General features: G+C 47.9%; 9 protein-coding genes across 9 annotated transcripts; 7 read left to right on the forward strand and 2 right to left on the reverse strand.

The window, feature by feature from the left end:
• Positions 1 to 72: 72 nt before the first annotated feature.
• On the forward strand, positions 73 to 1792 carry BKA55DRAFT_625711 (uncharacterized protein). Its single transcript, XM_046196837.1, has 7 exons — positions 73 to 265; positions 318 to 362; positions 419 to 466; positions 513 to 982; positions 1029 to 1446; positions 1497 to 1564; positions 1614 to 1792. The coding sequence occupies exons 1-7, from the start codon at positions 212 to 214 to the stop codon at positions 1693 to 1695; spliced, it is 1185 nt and encodes a 394-aa protein (XP_046043170.1). The 5' UTR covers positions 73 to 211; the 3' UTR covers positions 1696 to 1792.
• Positions 1793 to 3846: 2054 nt separating this feature from the next.
• BKA55DRAFT_598754 (uncharacterized protein) lies at positions 3847 to 4632 on the forward strand (the record flags this gene model as incomplete). Its single annotated transcript, XM_046196286.1, has 1 exon — positions 3847 to 4632. The coding sequence occupies one exon, from the start codon at positions 3847 to 3849 to the stop codon at positions 4630 to 4632; it is 786 nt and encodes a 261-aa protein (XP_046043171.1).
• Positions 4633 to 5258: 626 nt separating this feature from the next.
• On the forward strand, positions 5259 to 6240 carry BKA55DRAFT_583018 (glutathione S-transferase). The gene has a single exon (XM_046194165.1). It carries the CDS (start codon positions 5411 to 5413, stop codon positions 6074 to 6076), a length of 666 nt encoding a protein of 221 aa, XP_046043172.1. The 5' UTR covers positions 5259 to 5410; the 3' UTR covers positions 6077 to 6240.
• On the reverse strand, positions 6241 to 7701 carry BKA55DRAFT_654523 (uncharacterized protein). The gene is made up of 2 exons (XM_046197397.1): positions 6689 to 7701; positions 6241 to 6642 (listed from the first exon to the last, which is right to left on the reverse strand). The coding sequence occupies exons 1-2, from the start codon at positions 7617 to 7619 to the stop codon at positions 6296 to 6298; spliced, it is 1278 nt and encodes a 425-aa protein (XP_046043173.1). The 5' UTR covers positions 7620 to 7701; the 3' UTR covers positions 6241 to 6295.
• Positions 7702 to 8800: 1099 nt separating this feature from the next.
• On the forward strand, positions 8801 to 10063 carry BKA55DRAFT_715369 (heterokaryon incompatibility protein-domain-containing protein; the record flags this gene model as incomplete). The annotated part of the gene is made up of 2 exons (XM_046200883.1): positions 8801 to 8984; positions 9043 to 10063. 2 exons carry the CDS (start codon positions 8801 to 8803, stop codon positions 10023 to 10025), a joined length of 1167 nt encoding a protein of 388 aa, XP_046043174.1. The 3' UTR covers positions 10026 to 10063.
• A 1955-nt stretch (positions 10064 to 12018) lies between these two features.
• On the forward strand, positions 12019 to 13389 carry BKA55DRAFT_525519 (uncharacterized protein; the record flags this gene model as incomplete). Its single annotated transcript, XM_046188764.1, has 3 exons — positions 12019 to 12278; positions 12330 to 12596; positions 12648 to 13389. 3 exons carry the CDS (start codon positions 12019 to 12021, stop codon positions 13387 to 13389), a joined length of 1269 nt encoding a protein of 422 aa, XP_046043175.1.
• Positions 13390 to 14778: 1389 nt separating this feature from the next.
• On the forward strand, positions 14779 to 17508 carry BKA55DRAFT_625722 (uncharacterized protein). Its single transcript, XM_046196838.1, has 2 exons — positions 14779 to 16522; positions 16582 to 17508. Exons 1-2 carry the CDS (start codon positions 14977 to 14979, stop codon positions 17460 to 17462), a joined length of 2427 nt encoding a protein of 808 aa, XP_046043176.1. The 5' UTR covers positions 14779 to 14976; the 3' UTR covers positions 17463 to 17508.
• On the reverse strand, positions 17509 to 18642 carry BKA55DRAFT_583023 (thioesterase-like superfamily-domain-containing protein). The gene has a single exon (XM_046194166.1). The coding sequence runs from the start codon at positions 18523 to 18525 to the stop codon at positions 17557 to 17559; it is 969 nt and encodes a 322-aa protein (XP_046043177.1). The 5' UTR covers positions 18526 to 18642; the 3' UTR covers positions 17509 to 17556.
• Positions 18643 to 20520: 1878 nt separating this feature from the next.
• On the forward strand, positions 20521 to 25382 carry BKA55DRAFT_525820 (ABC-2 type transporter-domain-containing protein; the record flags this gene model as incomplete). Its single annotated transcript, XM_046188784.1, has 11 exons — positions 20521 to 21109; positions 21154 to 21605; positions 21650 to 21746; positions 21781 to 22280; positions 22325 to 22920; positions 22967 to 23312; positions 23363 to 23933; positions 23979 to 24364; positions 24411 to 24597; positions 24646 to 24916; positions 24965 to 25382. The coding sequence occupies 11 exons, from the start codon at positions 20521 to 20523 to the stop codon at positions 25380 to 25382; spliced, it is 4413 nt and encodes a 1470-aa protein (XP_046043178.1).
• Positions 25383 to 25432: the final 50 nt, after the last annotated feature.

Below are 25432 nucleotides of genomic sequence, written 5' to 3' on the forward strand. Positions count from 1 at the left end.
GATGAAGAAAGGATAAAATGCCGAAAGAAAAAGCCGATTTCGGAATTAAATTCGGATAACCGGCAAAGCGTACATCCGGAGGCGGGGACCCCGTAGATTGATAAGATGGCGTAGATAAAAGAAGCCGAGATCTCGTCGTTTTTCATCTGTTAATTCTCGCTTTCTTGTTTCTCTTGTTATTGTTGAAGACATTTATTAAAGATTATTCAAGATGACTGCTGGTTTGAAGAATGTTATTGTTATTGGGGGCTCGTATGTTGGGCTTGTAAGTTTATTCTTTTGGGAATGGTGATGGTTTGACTGACATGAGAATCTAGGCTGCTGTGAAAGAACTGGCTACGCTTCTGCCAGTTACTCACCGAGTACGAATACCGCATCGCATTGTATACTCAAAAAGAACATGCTAACAATAGCTTAGGTCCTGTTAATAGAGCCTCACAGCCATTTCCATCATCTCTTCGCATTCGTAAGTCACGCCTCAATCCCTTCTAACTCATACTAACACCCCTCAGCCTCGATTCGCCATCGTGCCAGACCACGAACACAAGGCCTTCATCCCCTACACCGGCTTCTTCTCCTCCCTCCCCAACGCCTCCAACCACTCCATAGTTCGCGCCAGAGCAGTGTCCCTCCAAAAGAACCAACTCACTCTCGACAGACCATGGCAAGGCTCAACAGAAATCCCCTTTGAGTACGCAGTCGTCACTACAGGAACTCGACTTCAAGCACCTAGTAACATGCAGCACGATGAAAAGAAGCCTTCTGTCGATTACTTCAAGGCTTATCAGCAAGGAATCAAGAATGCAAAGTCAATTGTTATTGTTGGTGGTGGTGCTGTTGGGGTGCAGATGGCGACGGATCTAGGGGAGGTTTATCCGGAGAAGAAGGTTACGTTGGTTCATTCAAGGGATAGGCTTATGCAGCTTTATCATGAGAAGATGGATGCTATTCTTCGGGATAGATTGCAGGAGCTTGGTGTTGAGTAAGTAAGCCTTTACGCGAAGAAATTAGAAATACTAACGGAGCAGTGTTATCACCGGCACACGAGCCGTCATCCCGTCAAAGGGCTTCCCAACAGACGGATCAACATTCGAACTAGAACTCAAAGACGGACGAAAGATACAAACAGATCTCGTCATTCCAGCAACAGGCCAAACACCAAACAACCAGTTCCTGAACGATCTTCAGCCCACGCCAGGATACGAAATCATCAACCCCGCCAACGGCTTCATTCGGGTTGCCCCAACTCTGCAGTTCGCTGACCCGGAGTACACGAATCTCTATGCCTGCGGTGATATTGCCGATAGTGGCGCTCACAAGGCTGCGAGACCTGGAGCTGGACAGGCCCAGGTTGTTGCGCAGAACATTGCTGCTATGGTGAACGGCGGACGGCCTGAGCAGAAGGTCACGGTTGATCCTCCTGCTATTCACCTATCCCTTGGATTGGTACGTATCACTTCAACACGTAAACGCGGTGGTGGCTAACATTTGCATAGAAAAAGAACATTGTGTTCAGAAACCCTGGGAAGGGTCAGACAGAACCTACCATCATTTGGAGAGACGAGTAAGTTGCCTGAAAACCTTCCTGGCAATTCGATACTGACATGTCACAGTGGAGCGAGGGATATGAACATTGAGGGAGTTTGGGAGAGAAGGGGACAAAGGGTCCAGCGACCCGATGACTATCACCTTTGAGTTAGCTACCTCGTGAAGGCGAACACGTCATAGACAGCGTGATCACGATATCTTAATTTTATACAAGTTAGACTTCAATTCATTATGCAAAAAGGGCTTGACTAAGCCACTGCTGCGCTCGAAATTGCTTCGCTCGTGGCGGAAAGGTTTACATGCACACATGTTTATCTGTCAACTCACTGACCTTTCGTATATTGCCATTCTAACTAACGCTACATTCTGGTATAGAGCTTAACCTTGTCTCCGGCATGATGAAGTAACTTGACTCAGAAGTGATAACATTAATCATTGTTGTTGAACTATACGTCTTTTCAGCTTAAACATCAACCATTTACATGCTGTTAAAAGACTTTGAGAACTGTCTGTCCAATCAACGTTGAGTAAGATTCATGAGTGTACACTACTCAGGCAAGAAGCCAAGAGACGGTCGACCCCATAATCGAAGGTGTTAAAGGATTGCGTGCGTCCTATTCACAAACCAAGCTTGCAGTTTAACATAGGACCAGCCCTGGTGATAGGTTGTTTCATAAACCTTGCCTTAGTAACTCGGTTGACAGCGCAGCTTTGCTCTGAGGAGCTAAGATCCAAGTGCCTGAAGCCCAGCAATACCATAGACAAAGGTACTTCTCTGCGTCGATGAAGTCCTCCAGTGTTTTTGACGTTTCTTCTCGTCGATGACTGCTGAATACTCTTTATTACGCCACACCAAGGACATGACAAGAGGTTCCCACGTCTTCATTCTTGAGTATTGCTGTCCTTTCATTTGACGCTCATTTCACAAGCCACGTGAGTTCCTCTTCACGCAACATGACTCACATTATACTAACTTCAGTGCTAAGAGTAAGACAGTCGAAGCTATCCCATGAGAAACTTCTTTGGGCTACGAGGAGTATCACTGTAGCAACAGCAACCATGATCAGGAGACGTCACCTCTGTGCATTGTCTTTTGACGTAAGCTTAACTCAGCTTCCCAGCACCTTGGAAGGCAGTCATTGGATACTGCGGGAGGGTGATGTCTCTAGAGGCTGAGTCCCTGATGTAAACTTTTACAATCTCGTGTTCGCTACATTCTCGCTTGCGTGAACAGATCACGGGCATCCTCGAGAAGGGTAGGACGAATAGCAACTTACTCAAAGCGCAATCATGGCCTTTAATTCACTTCTGAATATCACTGCGAAGCTAAATGCGTTCAGAAATTTTGCTTCGATGGGGAACAAAATGACAGCTTGTTACTCATGATTGGTCGATACCCTTTGCATAGATCGTGAACCTTTGGCCAAGTCAGCGTTCAAACTTAATCGACTTAATCTTTTCATACCACCGAGCATTTACTATGCTTATTACCTGATCCACGTGCAAGTCGGCATGAAACTTTATTCAGTAGTCCTGCAAAATTAAATTGTGACTCGAGTGGTATGCAGGGAAAGGGCAGACCCTCTTACTGGCTGAAAGCGCAATGCATAAACTTAAACAACAGTCCCATTACGATATTACTTGCAGAGACTTGAACCAGGGCAATAACCTTACTGTACTGCTAAGCTTTTAAGGTTTTACCCTTTAAGTTCAGGATCGTTCACGGCCAGAAGACTGAAGTTCTCGTCCTATCACAAAGGAGACCCTTTCTAAATTTGGATCTTGTGATTCCTCTTTACTCAGGGCAACACAACCCGTAAGGCTCTCATCTTTCCAAACTCTCTTGTTCTTCGTCTATAAGTATCCCTCTCCCCTCCCTCTGTTTTCAGTTTCCTTCTTCATCCTTCATCATCACTTTTGCAGCACGTCTTCAGTCTTGAGCCAGCTTGCTAGCCGCAGTCTTGCTTTTGGTCACCATATTTTACTTCAATCTTTGCGACACTTTCTTCCAGCTACTTCTTTTTTTTCAGCACTTACCTGTTTACTGGGGTCTCCTGGTTACTTATTTCAGTACCGTTCTGTCTTACTCTGAAGAACTTGCCATACTTACTTGGTTAAGATTAGTCAATTACCAGATAGTGTTGCTACATGCGCTCTTGAGCTGCAAAGCAAATCAATACAATTACAACTACTTGGTCAACCCTACCGAGACACCTCATTCTCTTCAACTATACTCTCAAGTCAGGTCGCTCGCCTCCTATTTCTTAATTTCTCTCTGGCACTGTATAATTTGGAACAATGCCTTCCCTTGCCGACTTAGGAGAGATGGACCACATGAGGAGGTCAGAGGATGACATGGATGATAACTCATCAACATGCTCCTACTACTCCCTCTCCGACGTGGAGGACGTATCTTTTAAGAAGGTCCCTGCACATGAGGTGCGAAAGCAAAGCGAGCATGTTCCTGAGTACAGCCCTTGGGCTACGTACCCCCACAACTTTCGCAACAGCGAGGCACTACCGCTAAAGGTAGCCGGCCCGTGGATGGAGTATCCTCTCTGCCTAAATGGCACATATTCACATTCCAAAGATCCAGGACCAGCGAGGGTCATTGTCAATCCGTCTGTCCCTGGTGGGCATGACGTTATATATCATCCCGGGAAGCGAGAAGGGAGATTTCTTCAGGCGAAGTACCGACCTAAAGGGTACAGGGCAAAGATCTCTGGTTGTACGGCTATGCCGACTATACCTTCACCTCCGTCATCCCCCTCATCTTCTCTCTCCTCATCTCTTCCTCCCTCGTCACCTCCTCTTCTCTCTATATCTCCGCCTGCTAGTCCAGGAGTTTACGGAGAATCTCAGTATAATGGGCTGACCGAGATTACACAACAACAAGCGCTTGCCATTGCAGCGCAGCAACAACAATACTTGTTGCAGCAACAGAGCCTAAGGGCCAGTTGGACATATCCGCAGACAGTCGGCTTGAATGGGGTGATCCGCGGCCAGTCTTTATTACAGTTTCCAAGCATGAATCAGTCTTATATACCTGGCTATAATGTCATGAGCGGCTTGATTTATTGCTAGCGATCGATCTACTGTCAGCTTGTTATCAGCGACTTTCAATCATCTTCAACAGCGGTCTTGTTAATGGTTCAGCAGTGGTTTTGTCATCCTTTTATCGGCGTTGGCTTATTGTGGACTCTGCCCTTCATGATACCTTACTCGGATCAGAAGCGGTATGAACAAGTCATGGCTGGTCCATGCAATATAAAAATTAGACCAATGAATACAGATCGCGATTTCTCTCTCAAACATAGACTCAAGATTTTGAAACACATGCCATCCTTGACATGTAATGACCTGTATGATTATCATCTCCATATGAACCAATAGTTGACCATGAATCACATTGAAGCCTTGTAACTCACTCTCATCTCATGCACTTTACCTCGTTGAGATATCATAAGCTTTAACTATCACTCGTCCACGTTTACAAGGCACAAGTTGACTCTCATACCGTAGTTACTATACTCCCATCGATCAGAATCATGATTTTGCCGGCTATCATTAGCGGAACTACTTCACTTCCATAACAGCATTGCCGTTGATCTCCCGAACTACCCCGGATTGTCACACTCACCCCGCATTCCACCGGAATCCTTCCGACCCCCAAGACCTCTGAGTTCGGCACTACCAGGCTAGCGACGGGTAACGTTTTACACAATGACAGCATACCTGCACAATCATTCTGGTGACATAAGAAGGGCGTGGCCTTGGGGTGAATGTGAGGAGGTTCTCTGCTTCTCTTCAATTATATTGCTCATATCTACAGGAATAACGTGATCAAACTGCATCGTTCGATATGTCAGACTCTCCGTATACTCTCTACTCTTACTTCAGATCCTCCTGCTCAGCGCGTATTCGCATCGCTCTCAACGCAAAGGGAATTCCCTATGAGCTAGCATTTGTTAATCTGCTCAAAAATGAGCATCTCTCCGATTCTCACAAAACTCTCAACCCATCAGCATCCGTCCCCGTCCTCATCTCCAATACATCAAGCGACAAACCCTTTCGCATCGGTCAATCCGTCGCAGCCCTAGAATATCTCGAAGAAAAACACCCTTCCCATCCCCTCCTCCCCTCCAACCCCGAAGCACGAGCAACAGTCCGAACCCTCGTCAACATCATCTGCGCCGACATCCAACCCGTTACAAACCTGCGTATCATGCGCCGTATCAGAGAACTCGGCGGAAATGCAGAAGAGTGGAATTGTCAGCTCATGACTGATGGACTCAAGGCTTATGAGGAGATTGTTAAGGACTCAGCGGGGAAGTGTAGTGTTGGTGATGAGTTGACGTTGGCGGATGCTTGTTTGATGCCTGCTATGTGGAATGCTGAGAGGTTTGGTGTTGATTTGACGCTGTTTCCGACGATCGGGAAGATTGTGGAGGGTTTGAAGGATCACCCTGCTGTTGTGAAGGCGCATTGGCAGAATCAGCCTGACACGCCTGACAATCTCAAGGCTTGATGGATACAGAATTGATATACAAGGTCTGAGTAGTCTTACGGTAGTTTAAAAAGAAAGCTTGGGCTTCTTCAAGAAGCTCAAACATTGAGGGAGTGTCGCGCTGCCATGATCTGACATGCTAAGATATGGATAAAATGTACGCAAACATGACAGACGAAGTGATGCAAGTAAAGTCTATTCAGCTTTTCGTACTACCTATTCGTTCTCTTCAAACTGGCTTCACTTGAACAGGGGAAGAGGCTCAAGAATCTGTCCCGAAACCTCACCAAAGCCAACCTTCTTATCGCCACTTCCATAAGCACCGCGAATGATGAGGGTATCACCATTCTGGATGAACTTGCGCTCTTCGCCATCCTTCAATTGAATGGGCACCTTCCCGCCCTTGGTCTGTTCCAGCATACTACCTTCAGTGCCAGACTCAGTACCAGAGATCGTACCTGATCCAAGAAGATCGCCAGGTCGGAGGTTGCAGCCCGTGATGGTGTGATGGGCAATCATCTGGGGCCATGACCAAAGCAGGTTTCGCGATGTAGTCTTGCTGAGATGGTTCTTGTTACCAGCGGCAGCTGCACTTGGTTAGTTGTTGTCATTTAGTAGGATTGGTAGACTTACTGATGATTTCAACCTCGAGGTCAATGTCCAAGACATTGTTCTCCTTCTTCTCCTTCAAATAAGGCAGAATCTCGTTATCATTCTTGATACCAGCTGCCTTGGCTCCCTCAAGAGCATCAGCCAGCACGACCCAAGCACTAATACTCGTACCCAAGTTCTTAGCCGTGAAAGGACCAAGAGGCACATATTCCCAAGCCTGAATATCTCGTGCGCTCCAGTCATTCATGAGAACATAACCAAAGATGTGCTCATCAGCCTCATCAATAGGGACAGGACTTCCCATCTCATTCTCACGACAGATGAACATGCCCATCTCAAGCTCAATGTCAAGCCTCTCGCATGGCGCAAGGTCAGGAACCTTGTTACCTGGACGCAAGATTTGACCCCAAGGTCGTCGAATTGGTGTACCTGATACGACAACGCTGCTAGCTCTTCCGTGGTAAGCGACGGGAAGATGAGTATAGTTAGGTTGAAGAGCGTTATCAGGACCACGGAAGAGACAACCGACGTTGAAAGCGTGATTCTTGCCCGCGTAGAAGTCGGTGTAATCCCCAATAGTCAAAGGAAGATGATTCTTGACATCAGAGCGCTTAAGTAAAGCAGCGTCTTGAAGTTTCTGGTTATCCTTCAGGACTGGGTTCTTGGTGTCCTTTGCAAAGACATCCTGAAGATAACTCCTCGTCGCGCGATGGAATGGACGACCGAGAGCAGCGAATGCATTGAGGGATTGTTGAGAAAACACATCAACATGCTTCTGAACCTCAGAACTACCCGAGAAACCATCACCTTTTGCAAAAGCGTCAAGATCTAAAACATGATCGCCGATAGCAACAGCAGGTCGAGGCTTAGCGTTTGATGAAGTAGAGATGATGCCAAAGGGAATGTTGGCGATGGAGAAGTGAGACTCTGAGGGAATAGATAGCCACGACATGATAACTTGAACAAAAGAATACAGTGAGATGGGGAGATTCGTGTAGAGGTGCAGTGTGAAGACGTCAGTTTTATTTTGTATTACAACTCTTTGATGGAGCCGCCGCAAGCCGACTTAGCGGGGCTAAATCCCGAGTGATGCGGGGGCTAACGCGGGGCACGGAACGGAAATCGTTCCGAAACTTCCGCTTTCGAGAGGTGACGGTTACTTCGGCTGAAGACCATCCTCGGCGTGGAGGTAAGTGATAAGATAGTGATAACTGAGATAAGATATCTTCTTATGACGAGAGACATCTTGAGATGAAACAAATCTTAAGCTAAGTGAGATCTTAAGATAAAATAAAATCTTAAGATAAGAAAATATTTAAATAAATAGTTAACTTTATGCCTTCTTTATAAATTAAATAATATATAATTAAGAATTAAAGATGCTTCTATTTGGCCCGATATAGTTAGTATCTTCTCTACCCTAGCTGCCTAGTAATTTGCTACGGGTTACACATTAGAACAAAGTCCTGAAAAGCTGAAGCTGCTCTTGGCTGATTTGGCACAGGGTGAGGCTGAGTCTGGGCTGAAGTGCCTGTCACGTAGCAGTAGAAAGTCAGCTGAATGAAGCCCAATTGGTTTGTTTAAAGAATGAGGCCTGTGACAATTGTGTGGGTCGGCTTGCACTGCCATGTCAGCTACATCAAGGACTTGATCCAGCAATCAATCGTTTAATCCCTTATATATTCTCCTTCGTATCCCAATTCTTACAGTTTTTAAAGCGGCACATTCGTCCTCCACGTGGCTCAATAGCGGAGCCATCTGGAATCTAAAACCCGATGTTTTAATGTCGAGTTTTTGTCTCTGCTCTCTTACAACTTCCAAAGGTTATTTATTTACTTTCAACTGACGTTGACTGTCAATAACCTTTTTCTGGTTACAATGGCAGCAAGTATCGGTCCAGCTGAATCTAGCGATGCCAACATTGTTGCTGTTATACATCCTTCCCCACAACTTTGCACCTGCTGCGCATCATTTCCGTGGCCAACATAACCTGATTCCAACAAAAGCCTACATAAACGTCTACCATTCCACGAAACGTTCTATTCTCTTCAAGAGTCAGCAGATCGAGGTTGTTCATTGTGTCGATTTGCTTGGTTATCCATAGTCAACGACTGTACGGTGACCTATGACGTTATGAAGTCACTGAGAGATGCCTCAACTGAACTAATCCTTACTATGTGCTACGAGGACTTGGCTCTGTCAGCGGTGATACAGCGTGAGGGCCAAACACTCTCTTTCGGTGCCGCAACCAGGTTCCAACTTGTTGAGTCTGGCGAGGTAGAGTTGCTGGGAAAGATAAAGACCCGCCAGATTAAAAGTAATCATATGCTGCATGCCTTAGAAACTAGTTCCATACTAATATCAACCCATTTTAGCCTTCAATGGGGAAAATGTCCAACAGGAACTCGAGCAACTCATTAAGCACCAGATCCAACCTTGGATGGAGAACTGTCGCGAACAGCATGCAGACCACGAAAGCTGTGGCACGAAATACAATGCATCAAATCTACCAAGTCGACTAGTTGATGTTGGTGAGATTAATGATCGTTTGGTTAAGCTTGTGGAGGTCAAGAGTTGCACAAACTCCCAAGACTTTTCCTACCTTATCCTCAGCTATTGTTGGGGAGATGGAAACGAAAATTCCGAAACGACCGAGAACAATCTCGAGACGCGGCTGCGTGGCTTTGCTGTATCGGCCCTTCCAAAAACTATCCGAGATGCCATCGTTCTGACGAGAATGATGGGATTTCGATACTTATGGGTGGATGCAATGTGCATTGTACAGGGACCAAGTGGTGACTTCCACTCGGAAGCACCTAAAATGGGAGAGTACTACTCAAATTCGGCCTGCTGTATCTCTGCATCGGCCGCGAATGATAGTCAAAAAGGCCTTTTGACTGAACGCCCGCTCGCGAGATTTCCCATGGACGGTATTGCCATCAGGATTGCCAGACCTCATACAGATGAGCCAGGACATTCCATATTCAAAGCAATTGACAACAGCTCATGTCGGAAAGAAAGCCTTTTTGAGTTGCCGCTGACGAAACGCGGATGGTGCTCGCAAGAGGCGGTACTAGCAAAGCGGATACTTCATTGGACTCTTCAAGGACTTTACCTTGAATGTCAAAGTTCTCTCTTCCTGGAAGATACAAAAGTCCCGTGGGAGGATCCGTTCTTTAACGAAAGCTCTACACCACGAGGAATCATGGCGATGCCCCATAAAGACATCCTCTTCTCAGAAGGATGGTATCAGCTTGTTTCTCAGTTCTCAAAGATGCAACTGACATACGAGACGGATCGCCTATACGCCATTCATGGTCTTGCGTCTGTAGTCATTCAACGTCTGAAAGCTGAATAATTTAATGGCCTCTTCCGAACGAGTCTTGCCCAGGGGCTTTTATGGTACAATGAGTTCAGTGGGCAGGGAGCATACAAGAGACCAAAGAACGCGCAGTTACCATCTTGGTGCTGCGCATCTATCTGTCCCGTCGATTATATGGAAATTCGTCAGACATCCGTATTTGTCAGAGATGATCACCCGGAGCGGCCTCTATAATTGCCTACACATTCTGAGGCTATAAGCACGGTAGAAAGCACTACCTCGAGGTTGTATATCAGAGCCCCCATTATCCAGCTCTTGATTAGGAGAAATTGCGTTGGATATGATTCAGGACATACAGAGCCTTTCGAATGTGAGTATTATTTGGACACAAATCGTGATGTCCTGCATAGCATGGCTCAAACTCCTGACTACGACGCGGAATGGGGAGATGGCGTTGACGTATTGTGGCTGCCTATAGGCCGAGGAGTGAATGAACGTTCATCTGTAGTGGGGTTATTAGTGCAGGAATTGCCTAATGAAGGAAAGGGGGTATACTGCCGGCATGGAGTTTTAGAGTACTATTGTATGCATGATGAGGAACGCCTGAGAGAGGTCAAGGGTATAATTTTAATTTAAAACTATAATACAAGCTGTTAAGTAATATATATTAATTCTTAGATTTTAATAAAACTCTTTATAACTATTAAGTTACTCCCTATCATGAAATTTCTTTAAGGTCTTGTTGTTATCTGAACTGCCGGTCTAGAAGTCTGGACCTTCCCAATTGATGTAGTGCAGCTCACTAGCATAAATGCCTCTTGTCAATGACTATCTCCCTTGGCCGAATCTTCCAGACAACTGCCGAAACTACGTTTGTGATTATTTAATGCCGAGTGCCGCGTGACACTTAATCCTGTGTATCACCGAAAACTGCCCTTGCTTTACTCATTTGAGACGCGCTGCGCATGTTGGCTTGGTAGGACGATATGAGCTTATGCAGCAAGTTTCAGTGGCTCGTCTCACAAGCTTACAGTGGCCCTTGTCGCTAATTCTAGCTACTCGCCGTACAAGCCGGTCACTGCTCACCAGGCAAGCTCTACCCTTATCCACCGGAGCAACCTCGCCGCGCCCTCGGCCATTCCCCATAAACATGTCACCACTGGAAATTAGTCAATTTCAGTCAATGCCGACGACTCTGTACGAACTGAATAATTAAATCCATCAGCATTGCGTACATGGCGGGAATATCACTTGCTGACCTTCCGAATTGGGAAAAGGTTCTTGTTTTGCACTTGCATGGTAAAACGAAAATCAGGCTGGCCGCGTCTCAGGCGCGAGTCAGTCAAAACAACTCATCAACAGGGGAGAAGAGATACTTTTTCGCATAGTTTTCGGGAGGTATTTCTGGACATTTCGTATTATCGACGTCGACCTTTTGTGTTAACGTGGTTAATGTTTGGAGACTGGATACTTACTCTGCATGACGGCCGTCTGAACAGGGATTCAATCCAGGATAGCCTGTGATCAAAGCACTCTGCCTGTCGCAATAATTGATCAGATAAGGACAAGTTTCATGAGTCTCTTCCAGCTACCTGTCGCTCGTCCCCTCCGATCTTCATATCAATCCCCATCGCGTTGGTTCAACATCCTCCTTCCAGAAAAACCAATGCCGATCCCTCAAAATGCAGCCTCGCAAACGAAAACATCTACCGGCGTCTTACATCTCTCCACCAACAAATTTGACACTACACCAATTGAATTTGTTACCAAACAGCGACTATTTAAGCCTTATACTACTTTAGGTCCATGATTTGCAACGTCCCGGGTTCCCCTTGAAGATCAAATATGGGGTTCCCCTGTTGCAGATCAATCCTTCGGCAAAGTCACATGAAAGGAGGTGTTGATTCAGAGACTTAAAACCTTGACAATGGCTTGTATCCCCGGTGCAAAACACGAATGTCCTTTTAGGGATTTCTGCGAATTTTTTGCTTTTTCTCCATACTGTGTTTTGCAGTTGCGGCCTGACAAAATGGAGCTCGGGCTAACAACCAGCGATGTCAAGCTCATCACCATCATCCAGCAAGTATGCTCCGTGCTATCGCTGGTAGGATGTCTCTTTATTATTACAACCTTTTGTCTCTGCGATGCCTTCCACAAACCCATCAATCGACTTGTATTTTACGCGTCGTTTGGGAATATCATGGCGAGTATTTGCTTCATCATGGCTGATTCGTTTATTGACTCACCTGATGGAGCTGGATGTCAGATACAAGCCTTCTTACTCCACACGTACGTTACACAGACACTATCGGTTGTTTTATGCTTGGCTAATTTGTGCAGCTTTGTTGGGGCTGATGCGTTGTGGACCCTTGCAATGGCGATTAATGTTTACCTCGCGTTCTATTATCGCTTCGATGCGCAGCGACTGCGGAAGATGGAGCTTCCGTACTTACTACTCTGCTACGGTATCCCATTTCTACCTGCATTTATCTTCATCTTCATTAAGAATGGCGACGGTGTTCGTGTTTATGGCAGCGCTGTTCAATGGTGCTGGATCACCTCATCATGGGATACTCTACGCATCGCAACATTCTACGGGCCAATCTGGTACGTCTTCCCTACCGCGCAGAGCATTATAGTGTACTGACATGTCATCAGGGTCATCATCGCCATCACCCTCGCAATCTACATCCGATCCGGCGGCACCATCTACCGAAAGCGCCAACAACTTCTCAAAGCCCAAGGCTCAGGCTCAGGTGGTCTATCATACGCCAACCAAAGCACCGTCAACAACATCAAGACCACCGAAGTGACCATCACCTCCGAAGCAGCGACCCAACCAGACGAGATCCAATTGCAAAACATGGGTCATCAAGTTATCGTCCACGCTATTGGCGAACACGCTGAGCCCCAGCCACCTCAGCCCATCGCTCGTGTAACCAGCACCATGCCCCAACCTGTCCAACGCCCGCAGGCCCGCCCAGGTAACGATGTATACCGTGCAGCATGGGCTTACACAAAAGTCGCTATGCTGTTCTTCGCTGTCATTCTCATTACGTGGATTCCGTCTAGCGCTAATAGGATGTATTCGCATATTCATCCGTCACAAGTCAGCAAACCGTTGCAATTCATGAGTGCGACAGTTCTTCCGCTTCAAGGATTCTGGAATGCGGTCATTTATGCTGTTACGTCTTGGGCCGCGTGCAAAGCGTTGCTGGAAGAGAGAGGACTTTGGGGTTCGAGAACGAGATTGAATGAGCCGGCTCGTTGGGAGGCTGATGAGGAGCGTGGAAGGCGTAGGAGTAAACTCAAGACGATGTTGAATTCGAGGACGGAAGATTCAGATAGTCTGAGGGAGTTGGCTAATCCGAATAAGTCTGATGATGGGCGAAGCGTATGAGCATGACAGTCTTCTCACTATACTTCTACTTTAAGCAATGATACCATCTACCTTTCAATAGTATACAGATGTTTAATGGCTCCAATCATGAGAATAACGGCGTCGCTTGTCTCTTTGCTCTTAAGCCACAAAGCCTTTCCTACTGCTAACCCCACCTGAGCAGACAAAATATATATGGATGGGCCGTAAGCCCAGTCAACTAGGCTTAACGTTGCTTGCGACCCGTACACAACAGAGGACAGACAGAGGAGCACAGCTAGGTCTATTACATCACAACAGCCTCAACAACTAAACCATTAGTAAAATTACGCCGGATAACAAAACGAGGACCAAGTTCACAAGGTAAATGGGCGTTGCCTCCCCTCTAAACCTTGACCCATATCCGTCGGCTTGCACTCTATGGAGTGCCCTAACCGGTCTTCCTCTCGATACAGTGCCAAGATCTGGTAATGAACCACGTATCATTCTAGCGCAAGTGCTCTTCGAAGTTTTTCGTATTCTAGCCATGTTATCATGACTCTACCCACGCGCAAACCAAGAGGCCGTCCTGGTGCGGTATCCTCACCACTGCATGCTATCGTGGCAGCTGCATAATCCTAGGTGTTTCTTTTTATCACCCTTCTGAGTGGACACGGGAGTTTCTTGGCGTTTACCAGTATCCCCGATTTACACTGGCTGTCCTCTGAGTTCAGCGACGGAGGTAAACATATCGCCAAGCTTGTTGATACATCACATGTTGCTTTTGAGCAAAAGTTTTCCAAGAATCAGGTTTTTCTCTGTGTCTTTCCGTTTTCTAGCCCTGATGCTATGCTCCTACCCGTGGACAAACGATGAAGGCCATGGGATCTTGTTGCATAGTGCGAAATTCATTTCCGCATCATTACGTGGATGTACTATCGTGGTATCGGCAAGAAGTCGTTTGTTCCCAGCTTCATCTAAACAGCCCCATTAAATTTACGAAAAGTAAGGACGAGCTGGTATTTTTGCCTTGTTTTATTACGATGACATTTGTCGCAGTGAGAGCGCCATCTTTAATCAGATTCACTTTATTTAGGTGGCGTTGACTATAGCTGATAGCCTGCAATCATCTCACCGCTTAACGGTCCGCAACAGTATTATGAGACAACAAGGCAACCGTTTCGAAAAGAGGCAACAAGTCTAAACTATTCTCATGCAAGCCACCGTTACAAAACCTGCTGATGCTGCAGGGATTCCCATCATGCTGATAATTGGTTGGTCTGTTGGTTGTAGGGCCAGCGGGAAACATCCCCGTCTACCAGTATTTTGATTGGACGTTGAGAGAGAAGTCAGGCTGTCAATTATAGAAAAAACAAAGACGTGCTCGAGGGGCCTCCTTTTCCTTTTCCTTTTCCTTTTCTTTTTTTTGTTCTTCATTTATTTTTCCTCTAATGTCCATGTCTCTTTGGGTGGTCCTTTGCTTGTCCATCTCTTCTGGCGATTGCTGATGCTTTGACCGTATCGCTTTTCTTCAACTCATTTATAGTGTGGCGTATTGATAGTTGATACTGCTGAGACGCTAGCTAGTTCGCCCTATAACGGTGGACCAAGCCCAAAACAGCCCCAACCATGGGGAGTCTTCAGAACCTCCATTCATCGCGCGTCCCTGCAATACAGACACTCCTCCAGCAATGGACGCCTCTTCTGCATCCGACAAAGTCACCAGAAGAAGAATTCCAAGAGAAGTATAAGGAAGCGCAAGCGCAATACGCTACAGCGGTCGCGCGCCAACAGGAGGATCAAGCCAGGTTCGAAACTAATCTGGATCATGTCCTATCCTGCATAAACCGCCTGAAAGGACTCAAGGCAGAGCGTGAAGTGCACAAGGAAGATGAAGAGCGCAAGTATCAGCAGTTATTCTTGAATCAGCAGGAGGCTCTTGTTCTTAGGTTGCTGGATACATTCGGTCCTCAGCTGGGTGACGAATTGTGCACGAAGTGGCGAGAGCATGCTCAGCTGCCTTTGAACAATCCTGCCCAGCCGGATGCTGTCCCTGGCTCGTCAGTTGAAGTGACGACTAACTCGTATGTTACCCCAAACGCAAGTCCTGTCTTGCAATCACTACATCCACCGAATCCTACAACGCAGAACGCTACGAATGAGACCGCTCCCATCTTTCCTACTGCAGAAAGCTCAAGAGATCAAGGAACACGCACGGCCGACCGATCTCCAGACGAAGCTCAACGGTCCTCGAAAGCCCAACAAAAAAGACCTGCGAGCCCCCCTCAAGGAAACACCTCCCGCCCTGCAAAGCGATCCCGGTCGAATGCACCTCAACCACGAGGACCTCTTACCGGCGACCGATCGATCGACTTCGACGACGTATACCAGGACGGCAACGCCGAAAAAAAATACATCATCACCAAACATAAGGGCTTCTGGTATATTCTTGAGTGCAAGGAGCACAACCTGCACTTCATGAGCAATAACCCTATCCATGGCGCTCGCAGACACTTGACTGCTGAAGCACATGGCTCCTTGAACGCCAAGTACGACGACACAGTTCGTCTGCTCGGAACAAGAGTGGTGAATTGTGATGAAGATCTGGCCAAGTTGAATAATGAGGCCGCGCAGAGACCTACTTATGCGCATTATGGCAGACCTCTCAGCAGTGTCTCAGCCGGGTCAGCGCACTCCAACAACGAGGGACCTCAGACAAGAAGTACTCAATTCCTCACTGGAATTGATCCACAGCCCGGTGAGGTGTATACTACCTTTTGGAAGAAGACGAAGCGATTCTACGCTATCCTTGTGTTACCGTGGGGTAGTTTCCGCCCGTTTGGCTGGGACATGAATCTCAAGGATAACACGGGCCTTTTGAAGAAGGATATCCCTACGTGCTACGACTACGATCCTGCCACGGATAAGGTTGAGTGGACTGAGCTCTACAGAGCTGGTGGCAAGTACCACCATAGGCGGAAGTATCCAGTGATGTACATCGATGCACCTGTTTTTCCATGGGAGTGTGCTGTCGGGTGGGTTCCGGTCAACGAGTTTCATCCCTATGATCCCAAGGATAAGGGGATTCCTCATAAGGATAAGGTTGATGAGTTTATCCTCTGCATGGAGGAGCGGGATCGGTTGAGGAATGGCGATGAAGAATCGGTAGCTACAGGTAGGTTAAGCTAAAGAGTGAAGGCGCGCATGAGTTACGGCTAATCTTGTGCCTGACAGAACATCAAGCTACCGACTCGGCTCCGGGTAATGTCTCGGATCAGCAGCAGAACACTGAAGTCGAGCAGCCACCGTTAGGATCATCCATGCGTTTAGCGATCGAGATCCCGGACGACGACAGCGACACTGAAGAAGGACCGGGTATGATGCCCCAAGACGCCGACTGGACATTGGAGGAGCCACGGGTCAAGATTGAGAAAACGAACGAAGAAGCTCCGACACAGACTTCGGATGTTGCTGCGACGCAAATACAAGCCAATTTGATAGGCTCAGACGACGCGGGTCATCAGTGGAATGGCACCAGTCGTACGCCGACGATTCCAGACTCGGGTTCGGGTCTTGGTGCCAACAACGGCATGCTTAATACTGCGGTACCAAACACCCCTGCGGTCGAGAATCCCAACAATTCCTCCTCTAGTGCACCTCCCAGACCCAGTAGACAGATATACGATGATCTTCTAGCATCATGCTGGAAGAGTACCCCCTCGCGAGAGCAGCAAACTGTTCCTATCGACGAAACCTCACAGCCTGGTCCCCGTGCCCCAGAAGCCGTAATGACTCCTGGGAATCAGAATCATCCTCCGTCTGCATCTCGAGGCGCAAATGGACCTGGCACGTCAGCTCCATTCGCACGCATGAATAACCAGGCTGCGTTTGAGAATTCTGCTCCATTGGAGCTGTATGGCTATCTATCTCCTGACTATACCGCAAACACGACTGCGGATGTCGCAGGGAATGGTGGTTTGAGATGGATGACGCCAGCTCAAGGACCGTCACAGACCGCGACCGAGGTAACGCGCGACCGTGAGATAGACATCCAGAACGCAGCTGCCAGGAGACGTAATTGGCGACAGCCATTCGTCAGTGACGGTACCGATTAAACAGAAACTCGCAATTGAGGGAGGACTGGATCTAGGAAAAAATACACATTACTCTATTAATATCTTCTTGTACACTAGTCTAGTCAAACAAACACTACAGCTTAGGCACAACAACGCCCTCTCTAAGTCTCATAATAGACTGCTGCGTATTGCTCGCAATTAAATTCCCATGTCTATCCCACAGCTTCCCCTCCGAATACGTTCTATTCCCCCCTCCTCTACTCGTCTTTCTCTCTCTAACATGCCACTCCCCCATCTTAACCTCCGGCACAAAAATCCTCAACGCAAAGTCCAGCGTCGAACAAGCAGCCGTGTCGTCAAACCACATATGGTTATGACTCAATGGCAAGAATGAAAGGCCACCGTCCATGAGAAAGGCTAGGGCGCTCATGTTGGCGATTGGTGTTTCGAGATCGCCGAGGGCGCGCTGCCATTCGGCGGATACTTTTTCCGTGATGGGTCGGTCGTCTTGGGTTGTTATGGTGTTTCTTGCTGCGCCTGAGAGGTTTTGGGAAGATACGCCGTCGACGCAATATCGCGTCTCAAAGAAATCTGCATTCGCTGCGAAAGATGTCGCAAATTCCTTGCCCTGCTTCTCAGTAATACTGCCCTTCTCCAACAACCCCTTCACCAACTCCTCCAAATTCGGACAATCTTCCGCCCTCGGCCACTTTGAGCACGTCGCTTCAGAGTATTCCCAACCCGACGGTTCAATAACATGAAAATCCGCGAGAACCTCCATACAAACACGGAACTTCCCGTTAGGTTGCTGTTGCTTGACTTGAACTCTTCGTGTAGCGAAAGACCGTGTATCTCGAATGCTGGTTACACTGCAGTGGAGTTTTTTATCGGTTGATGCTGGGCCGTGGAAGTGGCCGAGGACAGAGTACAGTGACATTGAGGGTGGCGCTGTGTGACATGCTGCGTTGACGGCGATGCTAGCTGTACACCCGCCGTAGGCTATGGGCATGGCGTTGCCCATTCTGATGGGGTTGAGGCGGGAGACATACTCGCCGGGTGAGACTTGGTCTACTGCCACTTGTTCTGCTAGTGTTGGTGCCATATTATTAATTTGGTATGAGAGATGTAAGGAGAGTGAATGGAGTTGATATGTTGATGTTGGGAGATGCTCATGTCTTCAAATAACAATGATTAAGCTCGGGAACAAGTGGGTCTACCTCGGTTCGGCTACTTCAAGAGTGGATCTGAGATCTTGTGCCTTATCTCGATAAGATGATGTATCGTGATGCAACAGCGTGGCTGCGTAGCATTGCAGAATTAGCTGCGTTACCGTAACGCGTTCTTTGATTGCCTGCTTGACGATTCGGGCAAAGTGTTACATTCTACTTGTCTCAAGAGGCACTGGGGGCAGCTGTTCTGGTTGATTGTAAGAAAGCGGATTAATAAATATTCCAGCCCAAACTACAATGACTTTGCGCCTTTACTTTGCCGAGGTTTACAATATCTACAACTTGGCGTATTTGTATAGCAAAACAGAGGGGAAAATCCAAAATAATATTTAGAGCCTGTGCAAATGATCGCTGAGGACCTTTTTCTGCTTTCAACGGAATGATTAGTTTTTTGTTTGCCCAATGGAGTCATAAGCTAATTGGCCAGGTGGATAAGTCAGCAAGGGGGATCACTCTGCCGCTGACTGTGCAATCTGGCCCAATCACGGGCTTGACATGTCTTGTCCAGATACCTTCAACTGACTCTGTGTGAGATGCTTGGTGACGTGCCTGTCTTTTGTGCAGTTAATCATGTTAATATCTGGCCTTGTAATTGAGTTGCACTGGTCCCTTAATGATTGTAAGTTGCGTATTTGTTGCTGTGGCCCATCGGACTGTGATCTCAATTTTTCTCAAGCTTCACTGCATTTTTGCGAACCCAGAAGTTGACGAACTGTCTTAGCCAACGGAAACGCGTGGTTTGCCAACAGATCTTGGCGACGCGACTCAGTAGAACTACCCATACTCTCAATTATTATCTGTACTTCTTTCCCTCTCTGCGTAGTTCCTGTTTCTGCCTGTTTTGCCATTAATCAGTCATATCGCGATGTGTAGGGTAACGCGTCTCTCCCATGGACCAATAGCAAGCTCCAAAAGCGATCGCAACCATGACCCAAAGACGGCAGATCTATCTCTCCGATCAACCAGCCTCAAGGCGGAAAATTAGCCCGATTATCCCGACTCTTCTTCTCTGCATTGCGTACACAGTAAGACTAACAAAAACCGTATGATGGACCGGTTATGTCAGAATAATTCAGCCAATAACATGTAACGTGGCTGACATCTTATCAGCCTAGACTCTTGGCATCTCAAGAAAGTGAGAATAACTGACCAACATAACAATTCAACAATTCGATAGCTTAATCAAACCTGCATGAGTGCATGTCACAGGTCGCACTCGTTCTTCGCTGTCGCGTCGCGTCACGTCAACCGCGGACAGCGAGAGCGACAGAGAATAAGACTACGGTTACATTGTGATGCAGCGCGCGACAAGATGAAAAGTGAAACAAGCAATTCCATTAGAGAATAACTCCTCAATTGCGTCAGATTCACCCATCCATCACATCGCATTCACCCCATCAGAGCCGCAAAACCGCAAAACTCGCGTTCCGAGAAGCTATTCCGAATCAGGGGTTCTCTTCACAAGCGAGAATGTCAGTCCTGCTCGGACACCCGCGGGTTCCTTGTACAGTGGGTAAGAAATCCACTTCTTCACCAATGACAATCGCCGTGTCCGTCGGGCCGGGTCGATTTGATAGAAAAGGCCAAGACGTGGAATTTCATGGGGTGATTGTCCGCGGGGACCCGGGGCAGAGAGGGTGTTATTCGCAAAAAGTTTTGATCTTGTCCCGGATTCCGTTTGTCCGTCATGTTCTGGAAAGACTGTACATTGACTCAATCGGTCTAATTCCATGTTATTCATCTGCGGCTCTTGGATCTTGATTCATATACATAAGCATAACTGAAACTCCGCACTCCATGCTATGATTCTAGCTTAAATAGACCTCCCTGTCTCAATTGAGTCAATCTTACTCAAACAATTCATCGAAATGACAACCAAAATCTCAAGGACAATGTCCACTCACAGCAACCACGACGACCAACAGTCAGAATCAACAGCCGATACCACAACAGAAGAACCTCAAGCAAACATCACCGAACAAATCAGCAATCTAGCCCGTCAGCTCTCCCGCGTCTCTACAACAGCCGGCAACGAACTCCACGCCTTCTCACCCCAGCCCGGCACAAAGCTCGACCCCAACTCACCAACCTTTGATCCAAGAGCTTGGGTGAAAGCCTTTGTGAGGTTAGTCGAGTCCGATGCTGGAGCAGCGCCACCTCGCAGTCTGGGCGTTGCGTTCAAGAACTTGAATGTTTACGGGTGGGGTACTGGTGCGGAACATCAGAAGACGATTGTTGATTATCCTATTGATGCTGTCAAGTATCTTGTTGGCTTGGTTGGCGGCGGGAAGAAGAGACGGGTTGATATTTTGAGGAACTTTGAGGGCGTTGTTGATGAGGGAGAGTTACTGCTTGTTCTTGGACCGCCTGGATCAGGATGTTCGACACTTTTGAAGACTATTGCTGGTGAGACAGCTGGTCTTGAAGTTGGACCTGACTCCTACATGAACTTTCGAGGTATGTTATTTCTTTCTTGTTAAAGACTTTCTTAACAGGTTTAGGTATCGACGAGAAGAGCATACGCCGCTCCTTTCGAGGCGACGTTCTCTATAACGCCGAAATCGACTGCCATCTCGCTCATCTCACCGTCGGCGAGACCCTCTCCTTCGCTTCATCCGCGCACTCACCACGCCACGTCCCCGGCGGCGTAACTCGTTCTCAAGCCGACACCATGATGCGCGATGTCATGATGGCCATCTTTGGCATCAGCCACACCGTGGACACTCGTGTCGGCAGTGACTTTGTGCGCGGTGTAAGCGGTGGTGAGAGGAAGCGTGTTAGTATTGCTGAGGCTGCACTTACAGGAGCCAAGTTGCAGTGCTGGGATAATACCACGCGAGGGTTGGACAGTGGGAATGCGATTAACTTTTGTAGGAATTTGAGACGGCAGGCTGATTTGGTTGGTGTTGCTGCTGCGGTGGCTATTTATCAGGCTCCGCAGACTGCGTACGATGTAAGTTCCCCGTTGACACACACGACCACGACTAACAAGGGCAGTTGTTTGATCGTGTGACGGTTCTGTATGAGGGCCATCAGATCTTCTTTGGCCGCATCAACGAAGCGAAGCAGTACTTTGAGAACCTGGGCTTCAAGTGTAAGTCCTCCTCCACCACATTCTGCATCCCAAGCTGACATCCCAGGCCCCCATCGCCAAACAACACCCGACTTCCTCACCTCGATGACGAGCCCCAAGGAACGCCGCGTGAAACCAGGCTTCGAGTCCACCGCGCCCAGAACCCCCCAGGAATTCGCCGAGCGCTGGCAATCCAGCCCCCAGCGCAAAACCCTGCTGCAAGAAATCTCCGCCTACGAGCAGAACCATCCTCCCTCGCAGCGTCTCGCAGAGTATAAATCCTCCCGTCGCGCGGAACAGTCCAAGAACCAGCGATCCAAGTCCCCATATACGATCTCGTACCTTGCGCAGATCAAACTTACCCTTTGGAGGGGTTGGAGGCGATTACTGGCTGATCCGGGATTTACTATTGCTTCGTTGATTTTTAACCTTATCATGGCGATTGTGTTGGGGACGATGTTCTTTAATTTGAAGAATGATAGTTCGAGTTTTTACTATCGTGGTGGATTGATCTTTTTTGCGTTGTTGTTTAATGCTTTTGCGAGTCAGCTCGAGGTATGTTCGTCCTTCCATTATGAGAAGCTTTACTGACAGCTTAGGTCCTCACTGTGTATGCCGAACGGCCTGTCGTTGAGAAGCATAACCGTTATGCCTTCTACCATCAGTCCGCCCAAGCCATTGCAAGTTACATCATCGATCTCCCCTACAAAACAGTCAACATGATCGTCTTCAACGTGCTCATCTACTTCATGGCTCATCTCCGCCGCGACGCCGGTCACTTCTTCTTCTTCTGTCTTACATCCTACCTTACAACACTAGTCATGTCATGTATCTACCGCACCCTCGCATGCATCACCCGCACGACCCATCAAGCCATGATCCCCGTATCGATTCTAAGTCTTGGACTTATGATTTATACGGGCTTTACTATGCCGACAGACTACATGCTTGGATGGTCGAGATGGATGAACTATATCAATCCTTTGGCTTATGCCTTTGAGGCATTGATGGCGAGTGAGTTCCATAATCGACAGTTTCCCTGCGCGGGTATGGTTCCCCGGGGCCCGGGCTATGATGGCCTTCCCGCCAATGCTCGAATTTGCTCTGTTGTTGGCGCCCAGCCTGGATCGTCTATGGTGGATGGCGATAGGTATATCAACATGTCCTTCGACTACTACAACTCTAACAAATGGCGGTATGCAACACCTCTCCTTTACATGACCTATACTGACTTGTAACAGCAACATTGGTATCCTTCTCGGTTTTCTCTTTGGCTTCCTCATCTTGTACATCATTGCAGCTGAACATGCGAAGCCTCCCAGGAACAAGGGAGAGGTTCTGGTCTTCCGCAAGGGTCGCATGCCTCCCAACTTTGAGAAGGATCACGGCGATATCGAGACTCAAGCGACTGATCGACCTGTAGTCGCTGAGAAGACCAACAACAACCCTTCCAGCGGACTTACTGCTGGCGCTTCTGTGTTTCACTGGGAAGATCTCTGCTACGATATCCAGATCAAGGGTAAGGACCGTCGATTATTGGATCACGTTGATGGATGGGTCAAGCCTGGTAAATCAACAGCTTTAATGGTATGCCCCCCCCACCCACTGCTTCTGTGCAACCCAACTGACTCTATCAGGGCGTATCCGGCGCTGGCAAAACAACCCTTCTCGACGTGCTAGCAACCCGCGTAACAATGGGCGTCGTATCCGGAAACACCCACATCGACGGCCTCTCAACCGACTCCTCCTTCCAACATCGCGTTGGCTACGTCCAGCAACAAGACCTCCACCTCACAACAATGACCGTTCGCGAAGCCCTCGAATTCAGCGCCCTCCTCCGCCAATCCGCCGAGATATCTCGATCTGAGAAACTCGCCTATGTGGAGCACGTCATCGAGATGCTGGATATGCAGGAGTATTCAGATGCTGTTATCGGAACCCCCGGTGAGGGGTTGAACGTTGAGCAGAGGAAGCGATTGACGATTGGTGTCGAGTTGGCTGCTAGACCGCAGTTGCTGGTGTTTTTGGATGAGCCGACTAGTGGATTGGATTCGCAGACTAGTTGGGCGATTTGTGATCTTATTGAGAAGCTCACGGCTAGTGGACAGGCGGTTTTGTGTACGATCCATCAGCCTTCTGCGATGTTGTTCCAGAGGTTTGATCGCTTGTTGTTGCTTGCACCCGGTGGAAGGACGGTTTACTTTGGAGGTAAGTTCCTCATCACCCCGATTGACATCTTACTAACAACTACAGACCTCGGCGAGCAATCTCAGACTCTTCTCAACTACTTCGAACGAAACGGCGCTCCTCCCTTTCCCCAAGACGCGAACCCCGCAGAGTACATGCTCGACATCATCAAGCCTTCCAACGACGAAGAAGCCGAGAAGATCGACTGGCATCAGATCTGGAGGAATTCACCTGAGTTCCAAGAGGTCAAGAAGGAGCTTCAACGACTCAACTCTCTTCCAGCTACACGAGGATCAGAGGCGAATGCTTTGGAGAACGGTGATGCGTCGCAGCATAAGGAGTTTGTGGCTTCGTTCTCGACGCAGTTCCGTGAGGTTTTGATCAGGACTTGGAAGCATTTCTGGAGATCGCCTACGTATATCTGGTCCAAGGTCGCTCTGATTGTCTTAGCGGTATGTTGTCTTGTGTTATGACGTGGACGTTGACTAACAGGTGTAGTCTCTTTACATTGGATTTACATTCGAAGCCAAGAATACCATTCAAGGCTTGCAGAACCAGCTTTACGCCATCTTCATGTACATGGTTCTCTTCCAAAGTTTGAACGATCAGATCATGCCTATGTTCCTACCCCAGCGCGACCTATACGAAGTCCGCGAACGTCCATCCAAGATCTACCGTTGGAACAGTAAGTCCTCCTCATTCCCACCTCAAAGTCCTCTCTAATAATTCCCAGCATACATCCTGTCCAATATCATCGTCGAAGCAGCTTGGAACACCTTCATGGCCGTCCTCATCTATTTCTGCTGGTACTACCCGGTCGGCTTCGTCCGCAACACTACATCTGATGATCAAGCTATCCGAGGCTTCCTTGTCTTCTTGTATCTCTGGATGTTCATGCTCTTCACCAGCACCTTTTCTCATGCAGCTATTGTATGCATCGCTACTGCTGAGGAGGCCGGTGTCATCTCGAGTTTGGTGTGGATGCTTTCCATTGCATTCTGCGGGTAAGCCATGCTCCCTTCGATCTATCATGCATATACTAACTGTTACAGTGTTGGTGTTACTTACAAGGACATCCCCAAGTTCTGGACCTTCATGTACCGCGTCTCGCCAGCGACATACATCGTCGGCGGTATCATGTCGACTTGTGTCTGGGGCTCCAACGTCAAGTGCGCCGACAACGAGGTTCTCCAGATGGCTGTCCCCGGTAACATGACCTGCGACGACTACTTGGGCCCTTTCATCAAGGCAACTGGTGGCTATCTTCTTGATAGATCATCGACTGATGTTTGCAAGTATTGCTCGCTTGCTACAACGGAGGAGTTCTTGCATCGGTTCAACATCGATTATGATGATCGATGGTGGCACTTTGGAATTCTTTGGGTGTACATCTTTGTCAATATTGCTGGTGCTTTGGGAATCTACTGGCTGTTCCGGGTACCAAAGGGAAGTGGTGTTAAGAGGGCTTAGGATGGATGCCTGGCAATACAATTTACTTTCTAGCAGCTTGTTCACATGGA

This window comes from Fusarium redolens, assembly GCF_020744475.1.
Source record: "Fusarium redolens strain MPI-CAGE-AT-0023 chromosome Unknown BKA55scaffold_22, whole genome shotgun sequence".
NCBI lineage: Eukaryota > Fungi > Ascomycota > Sordariomycetes > Hypocreales > Nectriaceae > Fusarium > Fusarium redolens.

Excerpts from the sequence above, each read along its gene's own strand:
- BKA55DRAFT_625722 (XM_046196838.1), top strand. The coding sequence starts at position 14,977 with ATGGGGAGTCTTCAGAACCTCCATTCATCGCGCGTCCCTGCAATACAG. Across the intron at positions 16,523-16,581 it reads TGAAGAATCGGTAGCTACAG|AACATCAAGCTACCGACTCG; the intron begins GTAGGTTAAGCT and ends TGTGCCTGACAG.
- BKA55DRAFT_583023 (XM_046194166.1), bottom strand. The coding sequence starts at position 18,525 with ATGGCACCAACACTAGCAGAACAAGTGGCAGTAGACCAAGTCTCACCC.
- BKA55DRAFT_625711 (XM_046196837.1), top strand. The coding sequence starts at position 212 with ATGACTGCTGGTTTGAAGAATGTTATTGTTATTGGGGGCTCGTATGTT. Across the intron at positions 1,447-1,496 it reads TTCACCTATCCCTTGGATTG|AAAAAGAACATTGTGTTCAG; the intron begins GTACGTATCACT and ends ACATTTGCATAG. Across the intron at positions 1,565-1,613 it reads ACCATCATTTGGAGAGACGA|TGGAGCGAGGGATATGAACA; the intron begins GTAAGTTGCCTG and ends GACATGTCACAG.
- BKA55DRAFT_583018 (XM_046194165.1), top strand. The coding sequence starts at position 5,411 with ATGTCAGACTCTCCGTATACTCTCTACTCTTACTTCAGATCCTCCTGC.
- BKA55DRAFT_654523 (XM_046197397.1), bottom strand. The coding sequence starts at position 7,619 with ATGTCGTGGCTATCTATTCCCTCAGAGTCTCACTTCTCCATCGCCAAC. Across the intron at positions 6,643-6,688 it reads CCTCGAGGTTGAAATCATCA|CTGCCGCTGGTAACAAGAAC; the intron begins GTAAGTCTACCA and ends AACCAAGTGCAG.